This window comes from Beauveria bassiana, assembly GCF_000280675.1.
Source record: "Beauveria bassiana ARSEF 2860 unplaced genomic scaffold BBA_S00015, whole genome shotgun sequence".
Taxonomy (NCBI): Eukaryota; Fungi; Ascomycota; class Sordariomycetes; order Hypocreales; family Cordycipitaceae; genus Beauveria; species Beauveria bassiana.
In genome coordinates this window covers 635,893-657,018 of record NW_007930850.1, presented here as the reverse complement: position 1 = coordinate 657,018, position 21,126 = coordinate 635,893, and the positions used below count along the sequence as shown (strand labels likewise).

General features: G+C 52.7%; 7 protein-coding genes across 7 annotated transcripts; 4 read left to right on the top strand and 3 right to left on the bottom strand.

Moving 5' to 3' along the window:
* Positions 1-355: 355 nt before the first annotated feature.
* On the top strand, positions 356-1,354 carry BBA_05794 (putative serine/threonine protein kinase; the record flags this gene model as incomplete). The annotated part of the gene is made up of 1 exon (XM_008600891.1): positions 356-1,354. One exon carries the CDS (start codon positions 356-358, stop codon positions 1,352-1,354), a length of 999 nt encoding a protein of 332 aa, XP_008599113.1.
* Positions 1,355-1,927: 573 nt separating this feature from the next.
* Positions 1,928-2,575, bottom strand: BBA_05793 (uncharacterized protein; the record flags this gene model as incomplete). Its single annotated transcript, XM_008600890.1, has 2 exons — positions 1,928-1,947; positions 2,005-2,575. 2 exons carry the CDS (start codon positions 2,573-2,575, stop codon positions 1,928-1,930), a joined length of 591 nt encoding a protein of 196 aa, XP_008599112.1.
* A 5,464-nt stretch (positions 2,576-8,039) lies between these two features.
* Positions 8,040-8,928, top strand: BBA_05792 (isoflavone reductase; the record flags this gene model as incomplete). Its single annotated transcript, XM_008600889.1, has 2 exons — positions 8,040-8,601; positions 8,699-8,928. 2 exons carry the CDS (start codon positions 8,040-8,042, stop codon positions 8,926-8,928), a joined length of 792 nt encoding a protein of 263 aa, XP_008599111.1.
* Positions 8,929-9,191: 263 nt separating this feature from the next.
* BBA_05791 (adenosine/AMP deaminase) lies at positions 9,192-11,006 on the bottom strand (the record flags this gene model as incomplete). The annotated part of the gene is made up of 1 exon (XM_008600888.1): positions 9,192-11,006. The coding sequence occupies one exon, from the start codon at positions 11,004-11,006 to the stop codon at positions 9,192-9,194; it is 1,815 nt and encodes a 604-aa protein (XP_008599110.1).
* A 1,789-nt stretch (positions 11,007-12,795) lies between these two features.
* Positions 12,796-13,323, top strand: BBA_05790 (uncharacterized protein; the record flags this gene model as incomplete). Its single annotated transcript, XM_008600887.1, has 1 exon — positions 12,796-13,323. One exon carries the CDS (start codon positions 12,796-12,798, stop codon positions 13,321-13,323), a length of 528 nt encoding a protein of 175 aa, XP_008599109.1.
* Positions 13,324-13,591: 268 nt separating this feature from the next.
* On the bottom strand, positions 13,592-16,198 carry BBA_05789 (acyl-CoA dehydrogenase; the record flags this gene model as incomplete). Its single annotated transcript, XM_008600886.1, has 5 exons — positions 13,592-15,194; positions 15,249-15,465; positions 15,546-15,882; positions 16,056-16,126; positions 16,174-16,198. The coding sequence occupies 5 exons, from the start codon at positions 16,196-16,198 to the stop codon at positions 13,592-13,594; spliced, it is 2,253 nt and encodes a 750-aa protein (XP_008599108.1).
* Positions 16,199-17,688: 1,490 nt separating this feature from the next.
* On the top strand, positions 17,689-19,476 carry BBA_05788 (feruloyl esterase B precursor; the record flags this gene model as incomplete). Its single annotated transcript, XM_008600885.1, has 3 exons — positions 17,689-18,153; positions 18,222-18,998; positions 19,054-19,476. The coding sequence occupies 3 exons, from the start codon at positions 17,689-17,691 to the stop codon at positions 19,474-19,476; spliced, it is 1,665 nt and encodes a 554-aa protein (XP_008599107.1).
* Positions 19,477-21,126: the final 1,650 nt, after the last annotated feature.

The following is a 21,126-nucleotide window of genomic DNA, read 5'->3' as shown; positions in this document are numbered from 1 at the left end:
TTACTTGCTTATCTGCGCTGCTCGCTTATTAACCACGTTATCTTATATCTTCTAAATTCTACTTATATGTTTATAAGAGAACTATCTACTATTCATTAATACGAGTATAGAGTAGCCGCTACTATTTCTAAAACCGGTTAGCGAAGTGGTACGTGTGTGGCTTGTGTAACTCGCCGGTGTCACGCCAAAAAAAAAAAAAGAACAACAAAGAAAACAAAACACAGACGCTGTCCTTGGATGTTGAACTATTTTCCCTCATATGTGACAGCCTGCCTGCGTAGAACATCGCCCTGCAACCGATAACTCGCGCATCATCCGTTGCTTGTGATTCAGAATCAGTGCCGACCACCAAGCTATGGCTAGCCATATTCAAACTGACGACCCCTTTAGCAAAAATGTGCGCCGTTTACGAGCTGACTATGAGCAGCGTCGCCTCGCTACCAATCTTTTCCCCCCTAGCGGTCTACCAGTTCTCGAGCTACATCTTGAGCGCGGCGACAAGTCTTCCATGACGTTCTGGTATGACGACGGCACCAAGCTTGGCCAATGCGTGCGCATCTTTGACGTTCCCGGAACTCTATCTGGCGATATCCTCAGGCTCCACCGCAACTTGCCGGCCATGTCTGGTCACTTTGAGGTCGACGGTGATGACATACGCCCACTGAACTGCTGTTTAAAGCATCCCGAGGCTATAGCGGACGACTCTGAGGACGTGACCGAGCTCATTTCCAAGCTTCCTCTTGTCTCTGTCAACCCAGCGAAGCACTTCGTAAAAAAGGCCAAGTACCGAAGCGAGGTCGAGAATCTAATCAAATGCCAAGGCGGCTCTGTACCGGGCCATCCACTTTCTCTCAACGTGATCCAACTTCTCGGAACGTCTCCCGACGGGCAACTTGTCTTTGAAAAGCTATCATCTAGCGCACGCACACTCCATAGCTTCTCCTCCTTGGCTGTCTACAAGAGCTGGATACTACAACTCATTGACGCCTTGCACTGTCTTCACTCGGTTGGCATTGTTCATCGCGACTTGCGCGCCGATAACCTTCTCTTTTCAAACGACGGCCAGCGCCTGGTTGTTTGCGATCTCGAGAGCCGCTGGGGAGAGCGCAAGGCGCCCGAGGTCGCCTTCGAGGGGGGCTTGGAGGACTCGGGGTGGAGCCCTTTATCCGACATATTCGATATTGGAAACTGCATCAAAAGTATGGTCTACGCGAATGGCCCAATCACGCACTTTGTCGAATGGCCTGTACCACCTCCGCTTCAAGCCATCGTTGAAGCGTGCATGCGTTCGAGGCCAGAGGAGCGTCCAACTTTGGCCGAGTTACGTGGCATGGTGGCAAAAATGCCGACGTAAGCAAAATTGGAGTATTTGAATACTTGGCGTCTCAGACAATGACTGTTATTCCACGACTTGGAGACTGGCGGTAGTTAGGGCCTGGGATCTTTAGAGTATATGAAGCAGCAAGTCGCGTTGTGTTCGGTAACTCCAGTAGCGTCAGGCCTGATGCATGTCTCTTCACCTTAAGGCCAGATGGAAACTTGGATTGAAAAGAAATTGCCCATCAGATGCTCGGCCTGCCCAAGCGACGTAGTCAACGGTCCTTTGGTGGGTCTATCAGGCGTAATATGTAGCGAGAGTATAAGGCATTGGTCCCTGGACACGTAGGAACAATACAGATATCTAGGATACATGGAAAATTGTTGGAGGTAACAAATGACTCCGTCGTCAATGATGTTTTTGTTTGCAGATATGCCTTTGTTTGAATCTAAGCTACCTTGTGCTTTGGCTGAAAGTGTAACTGGCACCTGCGAAAGAAGAAAACAAGTTCATACACGAGAGGAAAGCCACGACGACTGATCAATGCTCTCGGTTGCAATATTTCAATCTAAAGCAGCCTCAACTTCTAACCATCGGCGGTGCCTTGGTTTAGACATGCGATCGTGTGCCTTTGATTATGCCAGGTTAACTCCGACACAATGCTTTGTTGGACGGACTTCACATACCTTTATGCGTGCTTGCGCCACGGGTCGTGCGTTGATCGCAATAGATGGCGCAGCTCATGGTGACGGGATCTCCTCGGGCAAAGTCCCAAGCCGTCTGAATTGGCTCGCCTGTCTTGTCATCAGCGGCAATCTCTCGAGTGAGGTTCTTTCTGCCCTCAGTCCACTCGATGATAGCCGGCATCTCCCCCCCTCCATCGATGTGATACAGGCCGAGAATGTCCTGAAGCTTGGCATCCTTGACGATGCGCTGGAACTCGTCGACGAGTTTCGTCGGAGGCTTCCCAGTCCTCCGCAATGTGAATTCGTATGGCTCCCCTGTGGAAAGCCACCGTTCGGGGTAAAAAGTTGGAGCATGCTCCATCAGCTCGGGCTCAGAGACATTGCCTCTGGCCAGCATGATTTCGCCCTCGGCAAGTTTGCAGTGGGTATGAACGAGGCAGAGGCCAAATGCGTACTCATACTGAGCCAAAAGCGTAGCCAAGGCACATAGCGTGGCCTCGCGATTAACAAACTGCTCATCAGCCTCGCCGAGTGTAGGTAGAGTGTTGTAGAGACTAGCGACTTCAGCCATTGTAAGCGCAATTAAGGAGGATGTCTTGCATAAAATGTACTGCGTATGGGGACTGCTTGGGTTCTGCGGAGTGGATGGCTTGGGATTCTCGTGTTGTCGATGGCGCTTCGTTCCCTTATTATATGTGCACTTGATGCAAGAATCTGCGATGTGGGCAAGGCCAATTTGACGAGGAAATGATTCATGCCCGGGTTTAGTTCTGTCCCATTGGCTGAAATAGGAGGATGTTGCAGGGACTTTGGCCGGCCAAGGGTGGACGTGAGTTATTGTAGCACAGATGGCTGCTCGATGGTGTATGCCTGCTGGAGCTGAAGATACCAACACTCTACGTCGCACACCTACGGCCAGTTACTCAATACCCACGTCCATGTTCACTGCCTCGCACAAAAGATACGAAGAAACTCCACACAGACGGCAAAAATTACTTAGCAAAGCGAGGTCCCTCATCTCCATGCTTGGCATATCAGTCCATATGTCACCATGCGAGAAGAGTATCAACTGGAACCCTCCCGTCTGGAACGGACTGCATGGATGTTTTTCGTCAGCATTCCAATTTCTAAAGCATTCGAGATACCGAGTGACATGATAGCGACTCACATCCAGCGAAGGTGCGTCATTATCTTCATCGTGGTACAGATTCCGGTTGCTATTATGGCCGCGATCCTCAAGTAACTCTAGGCAAAGACGAGAAGCCACCGGGCAAGCACCGGGCAAGCCTCATTTATAGTCAAAGGCTGCTGAGTTGATGATGCGCCTCCGTCGGTCATAGGCGTAGAGCCTGTGGCAAATTTTCCTTTCTGAACTCATGTGGAGTATGAATAGAGTGGTAAAGGTTTTGTATGCGCGAGCCCTCCCATCAAATATTGTTTTCGAAGTACCCCGAATCATTCTCGATGGCTGTAAAACAAGGCTTTGCGATGATATAGAGCACTTTGCCTGTTGCAGGCGTCTCCTGACCCGGACTCGTCGCGTAGCTGCGTTGGGGCCTAGTTTAAGCTGCTCGTCAAAGAATTACTGAGACTCATGATTTCATTCTAGTCCACGCTGAGCCCAGCACGGGTGATGAATCTGGCGATTTTCATTCTCACTCGTAGACCCGGGGCCAAGGTAATCCGAAAGGTCGTCTTTTGTCAGGACTGAAATGTCTCGCTCCGGAGGCACGGAGGTGGAGATGAGTGAAAAGTCGTCATGTTCGATATTCATAGGCAGTGGGCAGTTAAAGTCTACGAGAGTGCCAAAGGGATTTATAAATGGAATGACGGCTGAATCTCAATCTCGACTACAGTTGACTACGAGCGTTTTGCGTGTCGTGGAGATGCAGGCGAGCATAATCTGGAATCGAATCCAACCACAATTCAACCGCTTGCAGCCATTTGTGGAAGATTTTCCGAAATTGATGATCTTCTTGATCGGTTTTCCATGGAGTCGGCATTTGACTTTTTGCCCCCCTTTCTGTCTCTGCTTCTTCGTTGCCTTTTCTGCCGTGTTCCAAGCTGCAAAGCTGCCCTATGAGTAAGCCGACGTCAAAATGCACTGGTGGCGTCGGAGCCCAAGCAAACAATTCTAGCCAGTCACGGGCGCGTCTCACACCGATTCCGATTCGACCCCTCGGCCTCGGCACTAGTCGTTGATCCGTTACTTGCCAGGACTACACATGATCTTGAGATTCGGGACGCTGATGACTCTATGCATCATTTCCGGCCAAAAGCCGGGCCTAATAAGTAGCCTCTAGGGCCAGAAGGGGATCGAGCGCGGCTGCATTCTCGGAGGCTTTTTTGATGAGTTGCATCGCGCAGTCTCGGCAATGTTTCGTGGGGAGCCTGGCAAGCGATATCCTCACACCCTTCCTGTCCTTATTCAGCGAGCAGTGGCGGAGATGGCAGTAGGCAATCATGTCCTTGTAACGCAGCAGCCACTCCAGCGAGTCAATTTTCCCTTATCCTCGGGGCATTGTCCTAATAAAGCTGCCAGCAGCTACCCATCGCTAGTCGGGACAGCAGCAGTTGATATCATAAGCGCGCCGTGGCTACGGTAAAAACTGCTCCTCCTCTCAGTAAAATATCTGCGATGCAGTCCAATACCAGGCCCCAAACAGATACGCAACGGGCAAAACCGTGGGCGAGAGCCCCCTCGCGCAGTACCAGGTTGGCAAGGATGGCTACAGCATTTACGATGGCGACGACGGCTACGGTGGTAACAAAGGCAAACATGGCAGACGTAACGGGCAGCACGAGTGCGCAAGCGACGTTGATGGCGAGTTTCTGTATTGGAGGGGTAAACTATAACAGGCACCTTTGTCAACGGCAGTGACCATTGGCCGCCCCTCCTATTTTTGGATGCATGATTGCACAGACAGGCGATCCTAGCGGAAACGGAAAAATTGTTAAGAATAGATGGTGGCAGTAATAACCGGCAGTCCCCAGCCCTCCCTCTGGCGGATGGGGAACGACAGAGAGCCCTCTCTTTTGCTTTGACAGATTTGAAAGGTTCTGCCGGCGCATTCTTTTTCCCCGGCTGGTCCTTCACTACCCAACCCCCAGGTCTGCAGACAGACTGCAGAAGCTCGCATGGGAGGAAGCACGGCACGCCGCCGCGAGAGACAGATACTGACTGATATATAGCGATGTGCGCCAAGACACAGGTCAAGCAGGTGGCAGGGGGTTGGCAGGGCACCTATACGGTTATACCTATGCAGACACGTGAACAAGATGCGCCTGGCGCACCGACCCCAGCTTGGCACCTAATTAAAATGTCTTGGGCGTGCGTGTGATTCTGTGCGTATGATTCTGTGCGTAATAATAATAATGCATGTCTTTGACGGTTTTCAGCAAGTGGGAGGAACGCGGCCAACTTGTTAGCGTCCAACAACGGCGTCTTTCGACCGAAAGAATTGTGCGTTGATCTTTTCATTAAAGATTTTTTACTTGTTTTTTTTCTGTTTCCAAATTTTCAGTCCCTGTTTTCTTTTACAGTGTTCCGCGCTGTGGGCGCCTTACGCACACGGGTCCGGCCGGTACACTTGCCCGATTCGGACATGACATCCCAGACGGCGCAAGGGGCTAACTAAAATAACTATTCATATTTGCTAGACTTATGTACTAACTAGAGGAGGGGAGGGGGAGGGGAACAAGAGATGAGGGGCGGACTGGAAAAAAGATGCCAGATGCTGCAGAGGCGAAAAGATTGCAATTATATCCTAGTGGGACGGACAGTCCAATGCCAGCCAGTCCGGGCAAGATCAGCACGGGGTCTTTTGCTCCTTTTTTTTTTTTGGCTTTTTTTTTTCCGGTTTCTTGATTCGCGTGGCCCCCTCTGATGATGACCTTCCTCTTGTGAGTGTGGTGTGTGCAAGGGGAGAGAGAGTTGTGCGTCCCCGTCTTCACATGCACAGTGAAAGCTACCTGAAAAAAAAAACAAGAAAAAAGAAAAAAATAAAACCAAGCCCACTGTGCGTTGCAGGGATCGCGGCTTGGAAAGACAAAAGTTCAATGGTTATTAATAAAACGCAGTCGGAGCACACGGCCAAAAGAAGCATGATATGGAGGGTCTAGTTTGCCCAACGTGATATCAGCTTTCTCAGAGACAGGACGAGAATTACTAACTCGCAGTGTCTCTACTCAACTTAGCTTCTTTTTCTTTTTTTCTCCTTTCCGCTACTGTTGATTCCGCCCACTAACTATCCAAGCCACCTAATTATTTTACAGATTTCGCCCCGATGGGACTAACTAAACCCTGCTTAAAGAATGGATCCAGCGCGCTGGCTGTGGTGCCAGGCATGTCTTCAGGCCCCCGGCGGTAGTAGCTGCAGTAGCCTGTATTTCTTAACGGCACAGAAATATCAAGTGTGAAGAAAGTGTGAGAAAAAAAGAAGAAAAAAAAAAAAAAACTCTCCAATCAGACGGCGCGCACACACACAAAACAACACACAAAAGGTCTCGATCTGTATAGGTTGACGCGCCTGCCCCTCCTCACTGGGCCTCGCCCTCCCCCCTCCACTCCGGGGTCCGTTTACTCCGAGGCCTGCTGCTTGTTTCCAGCTGCATCGGGTCGCATTTTACTTGGTAGAATGCGGTTTCTATTACAAGCTACAAGGGTACCAGTGAAAACTTGTACAGCAATGCCTGTCAATCTGCAAAAGACTTCTTATCAGCCGCCTCAACGTCACAGCTTGACGATGCAACGGATGTAACGAATCATGTAACATCAATATCAAAAAAAAAAAAAAAAAAAAACGTCTGCTTGACAGGCTTTCACTCCATCCCTCTCTCCCTCCCATCCATTTCGCCCCTCTCCCTCCTCCATCCACACCGGGCTGGCCTTCCAGGGGAGGAGCGGGCGCACCGGAGCCGATGGAGCTGGCCCCCCGGTTGTAAGCCAAGTTGACCCAAAACGGCGGTCCGTAGGGGAGGGCTAATAAGTTGATGTGTACATGGGCTGTGGCTGTGGCCGCTACTGCACAAGAGTCTCGATACCGTGCCCGCCCCCCTTCTTCCATTCTTCTTTGCCAAGCTTTCTTGGTATCGGGAAAATCGTTCCTTGCTCTTACACCTCGCCACCGGGAAGCTCTCTTGCATCGTCGATAAACAAACATCCTGGATAAATCATTCCCAATATTGCAGCGTGTCTCGTCAACTGACGCAATAATAAAAGTCTCATATCAGGTATATTGGTGCCGACATATTTCGACCTGAGAAAAAATGCATTGCGACTTATAGCCCCCGGCAGACAGTTGCGGCAACAAAAGTGACGCAACCCCAGATCGGCAAATCAGACCATTCGACCACTATCCAACTTTGGCCTGCATACCCGGAGGAATATAAAAACGACAAAAGTCAAAGAAAGAGTGAAATTTATTCCCAGGCACAAACAACATCCAGTGCGTCTGGACTCGCGGGACACCTCTTGCGATTTCAACTTGGACAAAACCATTCACACAGACGCGACCACCCTTGTTCCTCTTGCCAACGTGTTGGCTGTCACTGCGTTGTGGCTACGGGACAGACGAGCTCTTCCAACTACGCTACTGATTATTTGCTAGCAACTCGATATCAGTGGTCGCCTGATCTTGTAACACATCCCGATTTCGTCGAAAGGGGTGTAGTTGCGTCTTCATTGCGTGTTTGGTGTCAGTGTTGAAAGAATGCCACGCAGCATCCACTCCAATAGCCGCACTGTATCAAGTGCAGCCAGTGTTGTATAATGCGCATAGCAATTGCCGGAGGACGCGGTCTTGGGTATCTGCTGGCAGCGGGCCTGTCGCGTGCCGCGAGTGCACACAATCTCATTGTGCTGTCGCGAACGGTATGTTGGTCCAGGACTGTGCTGCTCGTCTCAGCATTCATGCCACAACGCGTTGTCTCTGTTCTCATGGGCCCTGTAGGCTAACATGCATGAACAAATATCAAAGCATAGGAGAGAGATCGAGGCCCTTCGCATTCAGGTTCATGTGGTAGATTACATCAACATGGAGATGCTGCGATTCGCCTTGAGCGGCATCGACCTCGTCATCTCCACCATTTCAGGGCAAGCGCAGCTGAACCTCATCAACGCTGCTGGCCATGGCCGAGTGAGCTACTTTGTGCCGTCCGAGTTTGAAGGGAGCCTCACGAAGCGCCCGCCCGGCCGCTCTGATCCCCTCGACCGCGGCGGCGCTGCGGCGCTGACCCTCTTGCGTCAGTGGGCCGACACCGGGAGTCGCATGAAATGGACAGCCTTTTCATGTGGCATCTTTATGGAGCGATTCCATCCTTATGGGCTGGCAGCGAGCTTGGGCATCGGTGTCGGCGAAGGCGTGGGCACGGCGGGCAGTTATGTGGCAGACATCAACAACGGCATTGCAGAATACACATCGAGGGGTGCAGATGGACATTCGGTAAAGATTTGCTTGACGAGCGTGCTCGACGTTGTCAGGTTTGTCATTGCTGCGATAGAGCTCGATCCCTCAACTTGGCCGGCCGAGTTTACCATGAGAGGTGACAGACTGAAACTGACAGAGGTGGTTGACGCCATTTCTGCCGCTCGAAATGGTGAGAGTTTTTTTTTTTTCTCTTCTTTTATATATATATATATATATATTTCCCTTTTCAGGCTTGAAATTCTGATAAACAAAACTGACATGGCTAGTTGCATTCCAATCCACCAACTTGAACTACCAAGAGTTAGCATCGCAGATTGCCTACAACACCGAGATTGGAAACTACAGCCGGGCAGCCTATCTTCAAAGGAATCTGGAAACGGCCAACGGTCGCTACGACTTTTCACGAGCGTCGTTGAACGAGGCTGTCGACAGGAGCAGACGCATACGCGTACATCCCGTGAATTTTGCACAATGGCTGGCAACCGTTTGTACTTGATTCTCGCCGCTGCTTCTGTAATTGGCAATGAACTGGGGTATCACACTGGGCAAAATGACGGGACAAATAAAATTGAACTGGACACTGAAGAAACATGGTATTCAGCGATCCCCAAGTTATTTGAGTACTGCATCTATTGAATCAAGATTGATATTGATATTGACACATCCATCATCGAGTTTCAACCTTGCCCTTCAAACAACACCGCCCAATGCATTGGCCAATACTCTTCTGTAAAAGGCAGAAATACACAATGTTTGTGACTATACCTGTTGCTCCCTAGTAGCGGGCTCAGCGGGCTCAGCGGGCTCAGCGGACTCTTCAGCAGCAGCAGAAACAGTAGCGCTCGGCTCTGGCTCTGGCGTGTCGTCGTACTCTTCGCCAAACTCGGACACGACCCAGAGGCAAAACTGCTCCCACTGAATCTGCCACTCCTTTAGCCGGTCGGCCTTGACGCCGTCGCCGAGGCTGGCAGTTTTGATATTGTTCATCCACGCCTCATTGTCCTCGTCGGCGAAAGCGGACCAGCGGACGCTGTTCTCGGCGAGACTGGCGAGGCCGGCGAGGCCGAGATTGTCCCAGCCCTGGAGGGCCTGCCAGAAGTCGTGGGACATGCCGGCAGTTCCCTGACCCATCATGGCGGGGTCGTCGTTGCAGAGGCAGCAGGAGACGCCGCGGGCGAGAAGGGCCGGGAGGGGGTGGGCGGCGACGGAGCCGCAGAGGCGGAGGACTTCGTTGGAGATGGGGCAGGCCTCGACAAGGATGCGTTTCTCCTTGACCATGTCTATGAGCAGCGGATGCTTGTAGAGGCTATAGCCGTGGCCGAGGCGGCGGGTGCCGAGGAGAACGGCGTCAAAGAGGTTGCAGTCGGTGGCGTCACCGTCGCCGAGCGTCTCGCCGGCGTGGAAGAAGAAGGGAATATTGACACCCTCTTGGGCGCACTGCTTGCGGAACCAAAACAGTTCGGGGAGGAGGTCGCGAAGGGTACGGCCGCGGTTCTCGTAGCCGACAACATCGTAGCCGAGGACGAGGTGCGGAAAGGCGAGCTTGGTGGTGATGCAGTGGTCCATGTCCTCGATGATGGGCCGCGTGGGGAGCGAGCGTAGCGACGTCCAAATGATTCCAAGGCCCCAGAAGCCCTCACCTTCGGGAGACGCTTTGAAGCGGGCGATTTCGTCGTCAATCACCTCAAAAAGGTGGATGTAGTCGGGCTCGGGCTTCTCGTGGCGGTCGCGGCAATAGTTGATGGGCCAGGCGAAGCGCAGCTCGGCCCAGCGAACGCCGTCGGCCTGCAGCTGGCGCATGAGGGCGCGCAGGTACAGCCGGACCATGGGCTCGTACGTCAGGATGGTGGCGGACGCGATGAAGCAGTTTTGAAACTTGTCCCAGATGGCGTCGACGCCGTGGTGGTGCAGGTGAGAGTCGTGCGCGTGCAGCGTGCAGCGGCTCGCGAGCCACTTCACGAAGCCCGGGCGGCCGCCCTGCGGGAACTCGTCGGCCATCTTGGCGAGGAGCAGGAACCGATTGCTCTTGTACTCGGCGCTCCACACGGAGCTTCCCTGGACGCGCTCCTTGGCGCGGTAGCGAAAGGTGACGGTGCCGCGCTCGAGAGCCTCGGGGCCGTCGAGCGGGCGGTCGCTGGCCATGTGGACGCCGGGCAGACTGAGCAGCTCGCCAATGAGGTACTCAAAGTTGACCATGGCCTCGAGGTGGGCGTGCAGCAGGGAGCCCTTGGGCATGCGGCGGACGACGCGCCAGAGCTTAGTGCGCTCCATGCGGTCCTTGCCCATGGAAAACATCATGGCGGGGAAGACGGTGGCGTGCGTCTCGCTGGCCAGTTTCTCTTTAACATCGCTCGTCCATGTCGTCTGCAGCTCCTCGGCGCGGATGCGCTCGACGACGCGGCACGCCCGCTTGGCAATGGGGGAGAGGGACTGGCGGAAAGCGGCGTCGGCGCGGCGCGTCTTTTCTTGGGCAATGAGGTTGGCACGGCCGGTCATGTACTGCTGCAGGAACGGGTCGCTCATGGAGGGGATCTCCTGGGAGATTTCCTCCCAAACGTCGTTGGGCATAGCCATGGCTGGGGGCGGGTGGGCGGTTGCGAGGATGTATTGATTCGTTGACCACTCGATGTGTGATGGTAATATGGGGGCCAGAGTGATACAGGCAGGGCACGCGGAGTCGGGCTTGGGTGGCTCGGCCGGTCCCGAAAGGTCCGTTCGAGGCGAGCGAATATCTATGCTCTTCCTAGCAAACGTATAGTCCGCAAGGCTGTGAGGCTGCAGAGTGGCTGCAGGCTGTCACGGCTCGAGACGGCCCAATGCGGAGGTGCACTGAACGGGCAGACCACACCACTCAATAGTAGCCAGGCTTGCAGGAGCTTCGAAGAACTTCGAGGACGCTCAACTGGAAGCTCGGTCGTTCATTCCAGAGACTCGGCAGTTGGCAAGTTGTTGATTTGACTCGTGTAAATGTCGGATGAGCGATCAACAAGAGGCAGGGCAGCCAGTAGAAGTTGGTGGTTGGCATGGCGGGGTGACAGAGGTGAGGATGGTGGGGTCAAGCGACGTCACAGCGGGTTGTCGGTCTTGCCTAGCGGACAGGCCATTCGTGGAAAGCTGGTAGGAGAATTCACTGGAAAATTCAAAATAAAGTCTATACCGCTTGTGCCATTATTCCATCTTACAAGAAAGAAAGCGTCTTACAATTCTCACAGAAGGCCGTGCTGACCCCATTTACGGTGAGCCGTTTGTAGCAAAAGTGTTTTGCCACACGTGATGATGCTATGGCTGTACCAGGTTCCGCCAGCATTACAGTGGTCGCACAGCGCGCTTCAGTGTCCTTCATGGGCGTCACGCCGCTGAAGGTCCCCTGAAGCCTCGCTCCAATTACGGCGGGGAAGACTGCTGATCCCCCTTGTATTACTCTATTTTAGCGTCCGCAGTCACCCGCAAGGCCCGTTGGCTCCCCTGGCCACTGGCGCCTGTAACATGTCGATTTGACTCGACGCCACATCACATCGCCAATTTCCCCTCAATTCCTGCTTGCCTCTTCTATTGGTTTTTGAAGTCGTGCATGCATGCAGTTGCTCACATGTTCTTGATCCCTCGAAGCCGTGGTATTACTCTCATGTCATTCAGAGAGCCTGGTTCTGCACGCATACCTGGCTGCAGACTTGGCCCAACATCTGCATGTCTTGACCGTTGCAGCAGGATGGACAAGCCATCTTCACAAGGCTCTACATACCCTTGTTGCTTGCCAGCCTCTCTTGCTTATATCACAAGCAGTAGATGCTTGTCGTGGAGGAGATCCTTTTTACTATCGCAAGCCACGTTTGGTTAAACCTTCCGGGCCCCATGTCCGAGGCTATGCAACAATCGACCTTGCGTGCTACCAGCGACTGGACTAACTTGGCAGAATTGGCCACTCTGGTTCTTTTTCTCCGGCAAGAGAGGGGTCTATAACAGTTCTTATTATTTGTTTTATCTTGCTCGGTGACTAGTAGACTCGGAATAGATAATTGTATAGTCGTGTTGGTGACTTGGCACATCGTGACTCGCCCACATTTTTGTTGCACCACCCACCACCCACTACCGCCGCCGCCGTCGTCCCCATTCTCCATGTCTTTATCCCGAACAAGGTGTACAAACAGGGTTCATTGCTGTCATTTGATGCAGTGTGACAGCAACTCTAAAGTTGTCGGGGTATTCCTTTGATCCCGGGCATGCGGGACCAGCCCGTGTCTCAGAGTTCTATTCGTGCCACCGTGTAAGTCGAGTATATAAAGTCCCCTATGGCCGCCCTCCCTCCTCTAGCATCTATGCCCTTTCCCTTTCCCACCATACACTCAAATACATCACCAGAATCATGAAGCTCTCCTTTTCTCTCGTTGTTTCCTCTATGCTTAGCACTGCCCTTGGTACTGTCATCCCGGCCAGGCAGGTAGACGACCCCAAGTCCTGCTGCTTCAACCTCCAAGACACCACCAGCGGCAAGCATGTCCGGCAAGACGCCCATACCGGCGAGCTCTTCGTCGACGATTCCAGCCTCCCCGAGGGCCGGTACTGCATCAACCAAAAGATCAAATCCAAGGTGCTCTACGACCGCCGGAACAACGCCTGCATCCTGACCTCACCTCGCAACTCGGTTGAGTGCCTCGATGGCACCCCAGGCGGCGACACCTGGCAGCTTGTCCGGAACGTCGGCGAAGACATTTTCTTGGAAGACTACGGCAGCATCGATTTCAACGTCTGCAACGTCAACGGTCGGCAGCAAATCTTTGGTGCCAAGCCCCCGGGTGGTCTTGACTGCAAATTGACGCACCTCAGCGCCGACAACCGTGCCGGCCAGTGCAACTCGTACGCTGGGGGAGCCAAAGTCATGCCAATTTCATGACTTGACACTACTGACACTATGATCCTCTGTACTTAGAATTATGGAGAAATACATTTATATGATATCTATACCTTGCTTCACTTGTTATACAATCTAAGACGAGGTCGTGGCGAAAATCGGTGTTGCCTTTGTCACCCCCACCGTAGACATACATTATGTTGCGTCTAGTACATAACTATCTGATGACGCAGTCATGATACCAGAATCTGTGTTATTTTGGATCTACATTTATTCTCACTGCCTATTCATGGTCAAGATCATCTTGTCTTTACAGTTTCGGCGGCGCAGCTCCCGCGTCGTCGGTCCCGTATACAATAAGCGCATCCTTGCGAAGCTCAGCAGCTGTGTCTTGCCTCTTACGCTTCTCAACACCATGATATTTTTGCTCGATGAAACGCGCAAAAATTTCCTGCGCCGCCATGTCTCCATCACTCGCCGCATCAACATGGAGGAGAAGCGAGACGAGTATATCACCCAGCGCCCAGACTAGGTCTCTAGCTTCGCCCATGAGATCTGCTTGAGCCGTATTCACAATTTTTGCGCGAAGCGACTCCCATTCTTTGACAGCATCCCAACCCTCGCGGGTCTTGCCAGAGAATGCGGCTGCTTTTCGAATGACATCATCCAGCGCCGCAAGGCACTGCTGGCCTGCCTTGGGGTGCTTCAGAGCCCGGATCGTGTCCGTGCTGAGCACGTCCGTCGTGCCCTCCCAAATTGGCAGCACGGAAACGTCGCGAAAGATTCTCGAGACGTTGAGGTACTCTTGCTCCTCATTGTCCATGTACCCAACGCCACCCAGCGCCTCCATGCAAGAAAAGACGAGCGAGACGCACGGCTTACAGACGTACGCCTTTGTGATTTGACTCAGAACCCGGATCAAAGGCAGCGCCAGGTTCGCGTTTGGCGTGAGCGCCTTCAACGCGGGCGCAACGTCGCCATACTCGCTATTGGGATATTCAGAGACGCCGAGAATGTACGCCGAGTAGAAGCTGAGCATCATGAGGCCGCGGTATTCGCCCGTCATCTTGGCTAGTGTACGCATGTGTAGAGGGTTGTGGATCAGACGCACGCGCGCGCGGTTTCCGGCTCCCACCTCACGCACGCGGGCAAACGCCTTGGCAATGGCCAGCGCACGCCCGACGTATGACACGGCAGACACGGCCGAGTAGACGCGGGTAATGGTCAAGATGTTGCCAATCTCGTGGATCCCCTTGCCCTCCTCCCCCACGAGCCATCCTCGCATATCCTCCAGGACAAGCTCCGCTGTTGGAAGAGACTGGGTGCCAAACTTGTGCTTGAGGCGGGAGATGCGCACGCCATTGAGCTTCTCGCCATGGGGGTCGGTATGGCCGGCCATGGTGGTGGCATGCGGGTCGTGGCGACGCATCGGCGCAATAAAGGCAGACAGGCCGCCGGCGGACGTGCGCGCGAGCAGCACCGTCATTTTAGAGTCCGTCGCCGAGGAGAACCACTTGAAGCCGCTGATGCTCCACGGTCCGAGGGGGATGTCGCCTTGCTGGGAAGCCAGTCCAAACTCCGGGTTGGCCGGGAGCGTGGCCACAGTTTCGGTCAAAGATACGTCGCTTCCGCCGGTTCGCTCCGTCATCCACTGACCGGACGTCCAAGCAACTTTCGGATCGCGCGACGTCAGTCGACGATACGCGTCCTCGTATACGCGGCGCTCATCGGGGGTCAGTTTCGCCGAGAGCGACGGCGAGGTGAGGTGCCGGCGCAAGAGGCACGCTGCGCCGTCCTGCATGGCGGATGGGCATGTGACGACAGCAGAGGACGGCTGCCACAGATGCATTCGCAGGAACTGCAGAGGCCTCGAGAAGGGACCATACGGCGTGTCGTAGCCCGTCGCGACGATGCTGTGGCGTGTTAGTTTGTGATGATACGCTGCACTGCTGAGCGAAGTCTCCTACCCTTTGGATATACCCATGTTCTGAAGTTCTCTCCATCCTTCACCAGTGACGAGCTCACCCGTTTGGTGACCAAATGATGATCGACCCGATCCTTTAATATGGGGTAAGTTGCGGTACGCATCCGAGACCCAAGTAAAAACTTGGTCGGAGAGGACGTCCTGCCCCAGTGCTGCAGCCTCATCCTGCGTCTGGGAAGCCACACTCTTCGGCAAGAACACTAGAAAAAGCCCCATTAGCTATCGCTGCTTCCGCCGCTCCGCCTCAAGCAACGGCAAGGCCGTTGTACGAAACACATACGCTTGAAGCATCGCTTATGGGAATTGTCGTCGTGAAACTGATTCGGCAGCGTCGGCGGCGTCTGGAAAAAGCCTCTGTCGGCTCCAGAAGGATCCATGGTAGAAGAAGTCAAGCGGCCAAGGAATCTTGTGTCGGATATGCTGGATAGGTGCCGGCGTGTGAGAGTGTTCATATGCTTTATACGCTGGGCCAAGGGCGGAATGTACGGGGATGGAGCTGGCCGTTTAGCGCTGGTAACCTCGGCAGGTGGAGCGGTGGCTTCCCCAAACTGCGGAATGGCGCCGCAGGGTGCTATTGATGGCGATATAGCATATTCCTGAATTGGAGATGTGATGACCTGATTGATAGTTGAAAGTCAATGCTGGAGATGAGTTGCTAACCCGGTTGGGTGGAGGCCAACACAAGCAACGAGGGGTCTCACATATCATCTGTTGTGACCGCCCGGTTGGCCACCTGGGTAATGTGAACGAGCAATTGGCTGGCGCTAAATTAAACACGCAAGTCACAAACCGAGTCCTGATAATTGGAAGACTCGGGCAACCATACCAAGCACTTGGCCATAGAGCCTTTCGAGTCTGGCTCTATGAAAGCCCAGATACATGATTATTAGCCGCATCTGTTTGCAAACCTGGTGTGTTCGTAGGCACAGCCATGTTCAACCTAGTCCGTAACGCCGAATGGCCCTATTTTTAGAGGACTCTCCTCGCGAAATCCCTAGTAAACAAAAGATAAAAGGAACTAGCAGTATGGTGCGGGCTCATCGTGGCAGCGTCCTTTCGAACTTCTCCTCAAGGAACATTATGCTGCCCGCTATGGCGAAACGGAATACGGCTGAGCCGTCATCTCGGCGTGTTGGGCGGAAAAGAACGAGCTATTTCAGGGACGCATTGCGGTGCTACGCGAAGAAGGTTCCAACAGCCAGCCGGGTCGAAGGCACCAACAGACCCTCGTCTTATTCCTTCGCAATATAGTCGCTTCTCCATGCGATATCGTCGCCTTACGTCCATGTCGGGATGTCACAGCGGTCAACTGCCCATGGAGAGGCGATGAAATGAAGACGCAGATGCTGGTTGACTGATAGGCCTAGAGCCAATCAAGCGCTGCGGACTGACAAGTAGAGTGGGGTATCCCTCTATAGCTACATAACCCGTATTAAGCGGCCTCCAACTCAACAATCAGACCAGCCAGCCACAGTCGTCTAGGGGTCAGGACACTAGTTTGTGGAGTTTACAACACCGCGAACCACTGGAAACCGAGGTTCGAGTCCTCGCTGCGGCACTTGTCTTTTTTTCTTTTCTGCAACTGTCAATCTCCCACTAGGAGAGGGATGGTGCACATCGTTTGGCCGCAGTCGTCTAGGGGTCAGGACACTAGTTTGTGGAGGATATTTTCTGCGCAAACCACTGGAAACCGAGGTTCGAGTCCTCGCTGCGGCAATTCTTTTTTTTTACTCTTTGCCTTCTATAGTTATACACGTCCTTTTCTAGTCTTCTTTTTACTATTTTCTTATGCTCCTTTTATAGTAGTACACCTGAGGCAGCGTGCGCTGGTGGTGTAGGGAAATGTCCTCTATAACGTCAACCATCTTGGTTGGCTGAGCAGTTGCTAGGGAATTTGAACATGAAAACGACAAGACGCTGCAAACATCAACAAAGAGTCGAAAACGTACGACATCCACTCGTGGAATAATGCATCATCTGTTTGTCCTTAGCAGTACTCGGCAACCCTGAAAATCGAGCGGATCATGATCAATCAAGCTATCGGTGTATTGTAACAGGAATGGCGTATATAATTATTCTGGACATGCAGCGCAAAAGGAAGAGCAGTAGCAGGGCTCTCAGCGAGTGGAGGACTCGGATAGAGGGAAATTCGATTGGATCGGAGTTAGCTGAATGGAACTGACAGCTCATGTGGCTCGAAAGGCAAGGCTTTGCCACCAGCCTTACTTTGGTAGCTCAGCATGCTCAGCTACAGGGTACACAAGTGCTTCCTTTGCTTACCCAGTCGCTTCAGCTGAAGCACAGATGCATCAGAGCCTGGCCTGAGGATCCTGGCGTGGCTCAAATGATAAATACAAGAAAGGTGATCCCAATTCTTGCCACATCTCTTTTATCAAAATTTAACACGAAGCAGCTCATCCATCATGCTCGCTTGTGCGGCTAACGCCTTGTCCGCTCCCGTTATTCCTGGCGCAGAGGTCACGGCGTTTGATGTTGGACTGGTCAAGAACTACAACGCCACGGCATCTCAATATCTCTACTACGGCCATCCGACGGTTGTCGTTGAAAACGCCAGTTTTTGCAACATCACCGTGACATATACCCATCCTGGCGCGAACGACAGTGTTCACGTGGAAACATGGCTTCCTGTCGATAATTACAACGGCCGGCTCCAGTCGATCGGAGGCGGCGGCTGGGTCGCGGGACGATACCCTCCAACCTATCCTGCGATGGCGGGAGCTATCGGCCAAGGCTATGCAACGTCGACCACAGACGCGGGTCTCTTGGTGCAGGCTGACTACGGCCCAGACATTTGGGCTCTGACCAAGGACGGGCGCCCCAATATGCAACTCTTGACCAATTTCGCGTCGCTCTCGTTGAATGAGCAGGTACGTTGGGGTGCGACGAGTTGAGCGCTTCTCTCGGCTTGCGAACGCCCGCTAAAGTAGTTTGGTAGGCTATTGTTGCCAAAGCTCTCATCGAAGCCTTTTACGGTCAGCCTCCAGAGTATTCCTATTACAATGGCTGCTCACAAGGCGGGCGACAGGGCATGGCTCTCGCTCAGCGATATCCCGACGCCTACGATGGCATACATGCAGGCGCTCCCGCCATCTTCTGGAACAATTTGATGTCCTACCTCTTCTGGCCTCAGCTGTACATGAATTTAATCGGCGCATACCCGTATCTTTGCGAGTTCAAGGCCTTGGCGGAGGAAGCTGTCAAGGCCTGTGATCATCTCGATGGCGTGGAAGATGGAATCATTGCGGATGATGGCGCATGCACATTTGATCCGTCATCCGTCGTCGGCCGCGCGTTTCTCTGCGCTGATACCGGCAAAGCCAAGTTGATCTCATCGGAAGCAGCGCAGGTGGCAAATGCCACCTGGTCGGGGCCGAGAACGACGGAGGGGAAGCTAATGTGGTACGGAAGTAACATTGGCAGCCCGCTTTCCGGCTCAGCAATTACTGATCTAACAAACGACATTGGCCCAGCGAGGACTCGATGCTTTCAGAATGGTTCGTGCATCGGCGAGCCACTCGGTCTTGGTGAGGCGTGGATCAAGTATTTCGTGGAGGCTGATCCAACCTGGACATACAAGAACATGACACATGAGAGCTTTCAGAACTACTTTCACAAGGCCAACATGCTATACGACTCTGTAATTGGGACGCAGGATTCTAATTTGAGCGCCTTTCACCGTCGAGGCGGCAAAATGCTGACCTATCACGGCATGGTAAGTGCAAACCGCCAGTTCCATTCCCTGTTCGCATGCTGACACGATCTCCTAGAGCGACCAGATTATTCCTGTCAAAGGCACCGAGCACTATCACAACTTGGTCAGAGAGCAAGTTCCCGAGGTAAATGACTTCTATCGCCTGTTCAAGGTCCCGGGGCTTCTGCATTGCGCTGGTGGACCGGGGGGGCAGCCGACAAATACCTTTGATGCCTTGCGAGCATGGGTTGAGAATGGATCAGTGCCTGAAACCATTTCTCATGCGTACACCACTGCTGCCGGTCGCAAACAGGAGCGTCTTCTATGCCCCTTTCCCATGAAAGCACAGTTGAAAGCCTGTGCTCACTCTGGGAAGAAGAAGACTTTTACAGCCAAGGACTATGAGTGCGTCCAAGGAGACGAGGAAGATCGCTATGGTGTCATGAGACAGCATGCGGACTTTTCATGGACCGCAGTGGCTCCGAAAAGTCAGAGATGATTAATAGAAAATGAGATGGGCCTGATTGTCCAAAGAGAGACTGCCATAACATGGAGTTGATCGTCTCGAGAGAGACTACCTGAGCACTTCTTGCAGAAGGACTATAATATCAAGATGGCCCGCCATTTCATAAGTATCTATCTCTTAAAACTACTTGAGGCCAAATCATCCAGTCTGCCCAGTACTCGCCTAGATAACTTGCTATGGACTGAATCACAATGCGACCAGAGTCTCCAATAGCCCAAAACTTCTTGGCTTTGTATTACGCAAAGAGCGCCAGAGAGCTCTCCTCGTTGACCACGTCGACACTGTTCTGCAAGTCGACCCAGCGATGGCCCGGGAGGCTGCTGGCCTCAGGGAGGCCCTCGGCTGCAGGATCGCGCTCTGCTGAACGGCCGGCATTGGTGTCCCAGATTCAGGCTGGACGCGGGGGTTGGAAGACCCGGTAGCGGCAATGAATAGAAGCATTTTTTTCTTTCTGTCGCGCATTTTCGGCATGCGGGGCGTGCCTCGTCGCATTTAACTTTTCGCTTTTTCGCTCCTTGCAGACCCGACAAGCTGGGCGAGACCTCTTGTGAGACGACCGAGGCTTGGCGCAGCGCCTACTTCCTCTCGGAGTAATGTAGAGAGGTTCGAGTTCGGGAAAGAAGGTGCCGTAGCGAGCCTTGTGGGTTTTGTCGAACAAATAGTCCGCTTTGGTCGTTCGGCCTAGCTGGGATTCAGGTACGAAGATAAGCTTCACCCAGTCCAAACAGGTCCGTGAGATGGCCCACGCAGGCAGCTTTCAGATACTCAAAGTATATAGTATTAAAGGAATCATTTCAATAACGAACCTACCAGCCTAACCAGAAACTAAAATTACTTGAACAGAAAGGTTATTGTATTAGTATTACAGTAAACTCGTTGATAGGCTTCTTATTGCAATGGCGTCCTTTTCACGGACGACGCGCACGTGCAAAAGAGCGCCTTCATACATCATCGATAGCTCCTACTTTGTTGGACTTGGGCGAGCATAAATTTACTACCTCGTCTGCGTATTGATACAGTGATGCTAAGAATAGCTAGCGATCCGTTGGCCGCTAACCCCGTCATGAGCAGTGGACTCGCCAGCCCCGGCGAGCCACCATTTATTTCTGCCAGCGTGAAAGGTTACAGATAGATGACTCCCATGGAGGTTAAATGATTTGTGATGAACTTTTTAAATATTAAGGTCAAATATTTAGGCAAGTTGCTTTCATATGACACTACATAAGCATTGGTTAATAGTTCCCATCTATAGTTGCTGTGGTCAGCTGAACAGTCAGCTCGCTACTCATACATGCACTTTTGACCATGTTATGCCAAGATAAAGTTGGACATCGGGAGACGTGAGATGGAAGAGCTGAAGATCCTAGGTGCTAAGATAAAGAGCACCCACAGAACTGTTTCGTTGATGGCGGAGATGAGAATGAGCAACTGAACACTCTAGACGCGAACGCGGGAATTGACCATCAGACGAGAAAGATCGCCATCAAGTTACAGGCAGGGATGGCTCAGCAGTTACAAAACGCACATCACTGCGGGCAAGCGGCTTGCAGTGGGCTCTCATGCGATGTATAAATGTATCTTTGATGTGGATCGTTGCGGTGAGGCTGCAATATTGGTGCTGGG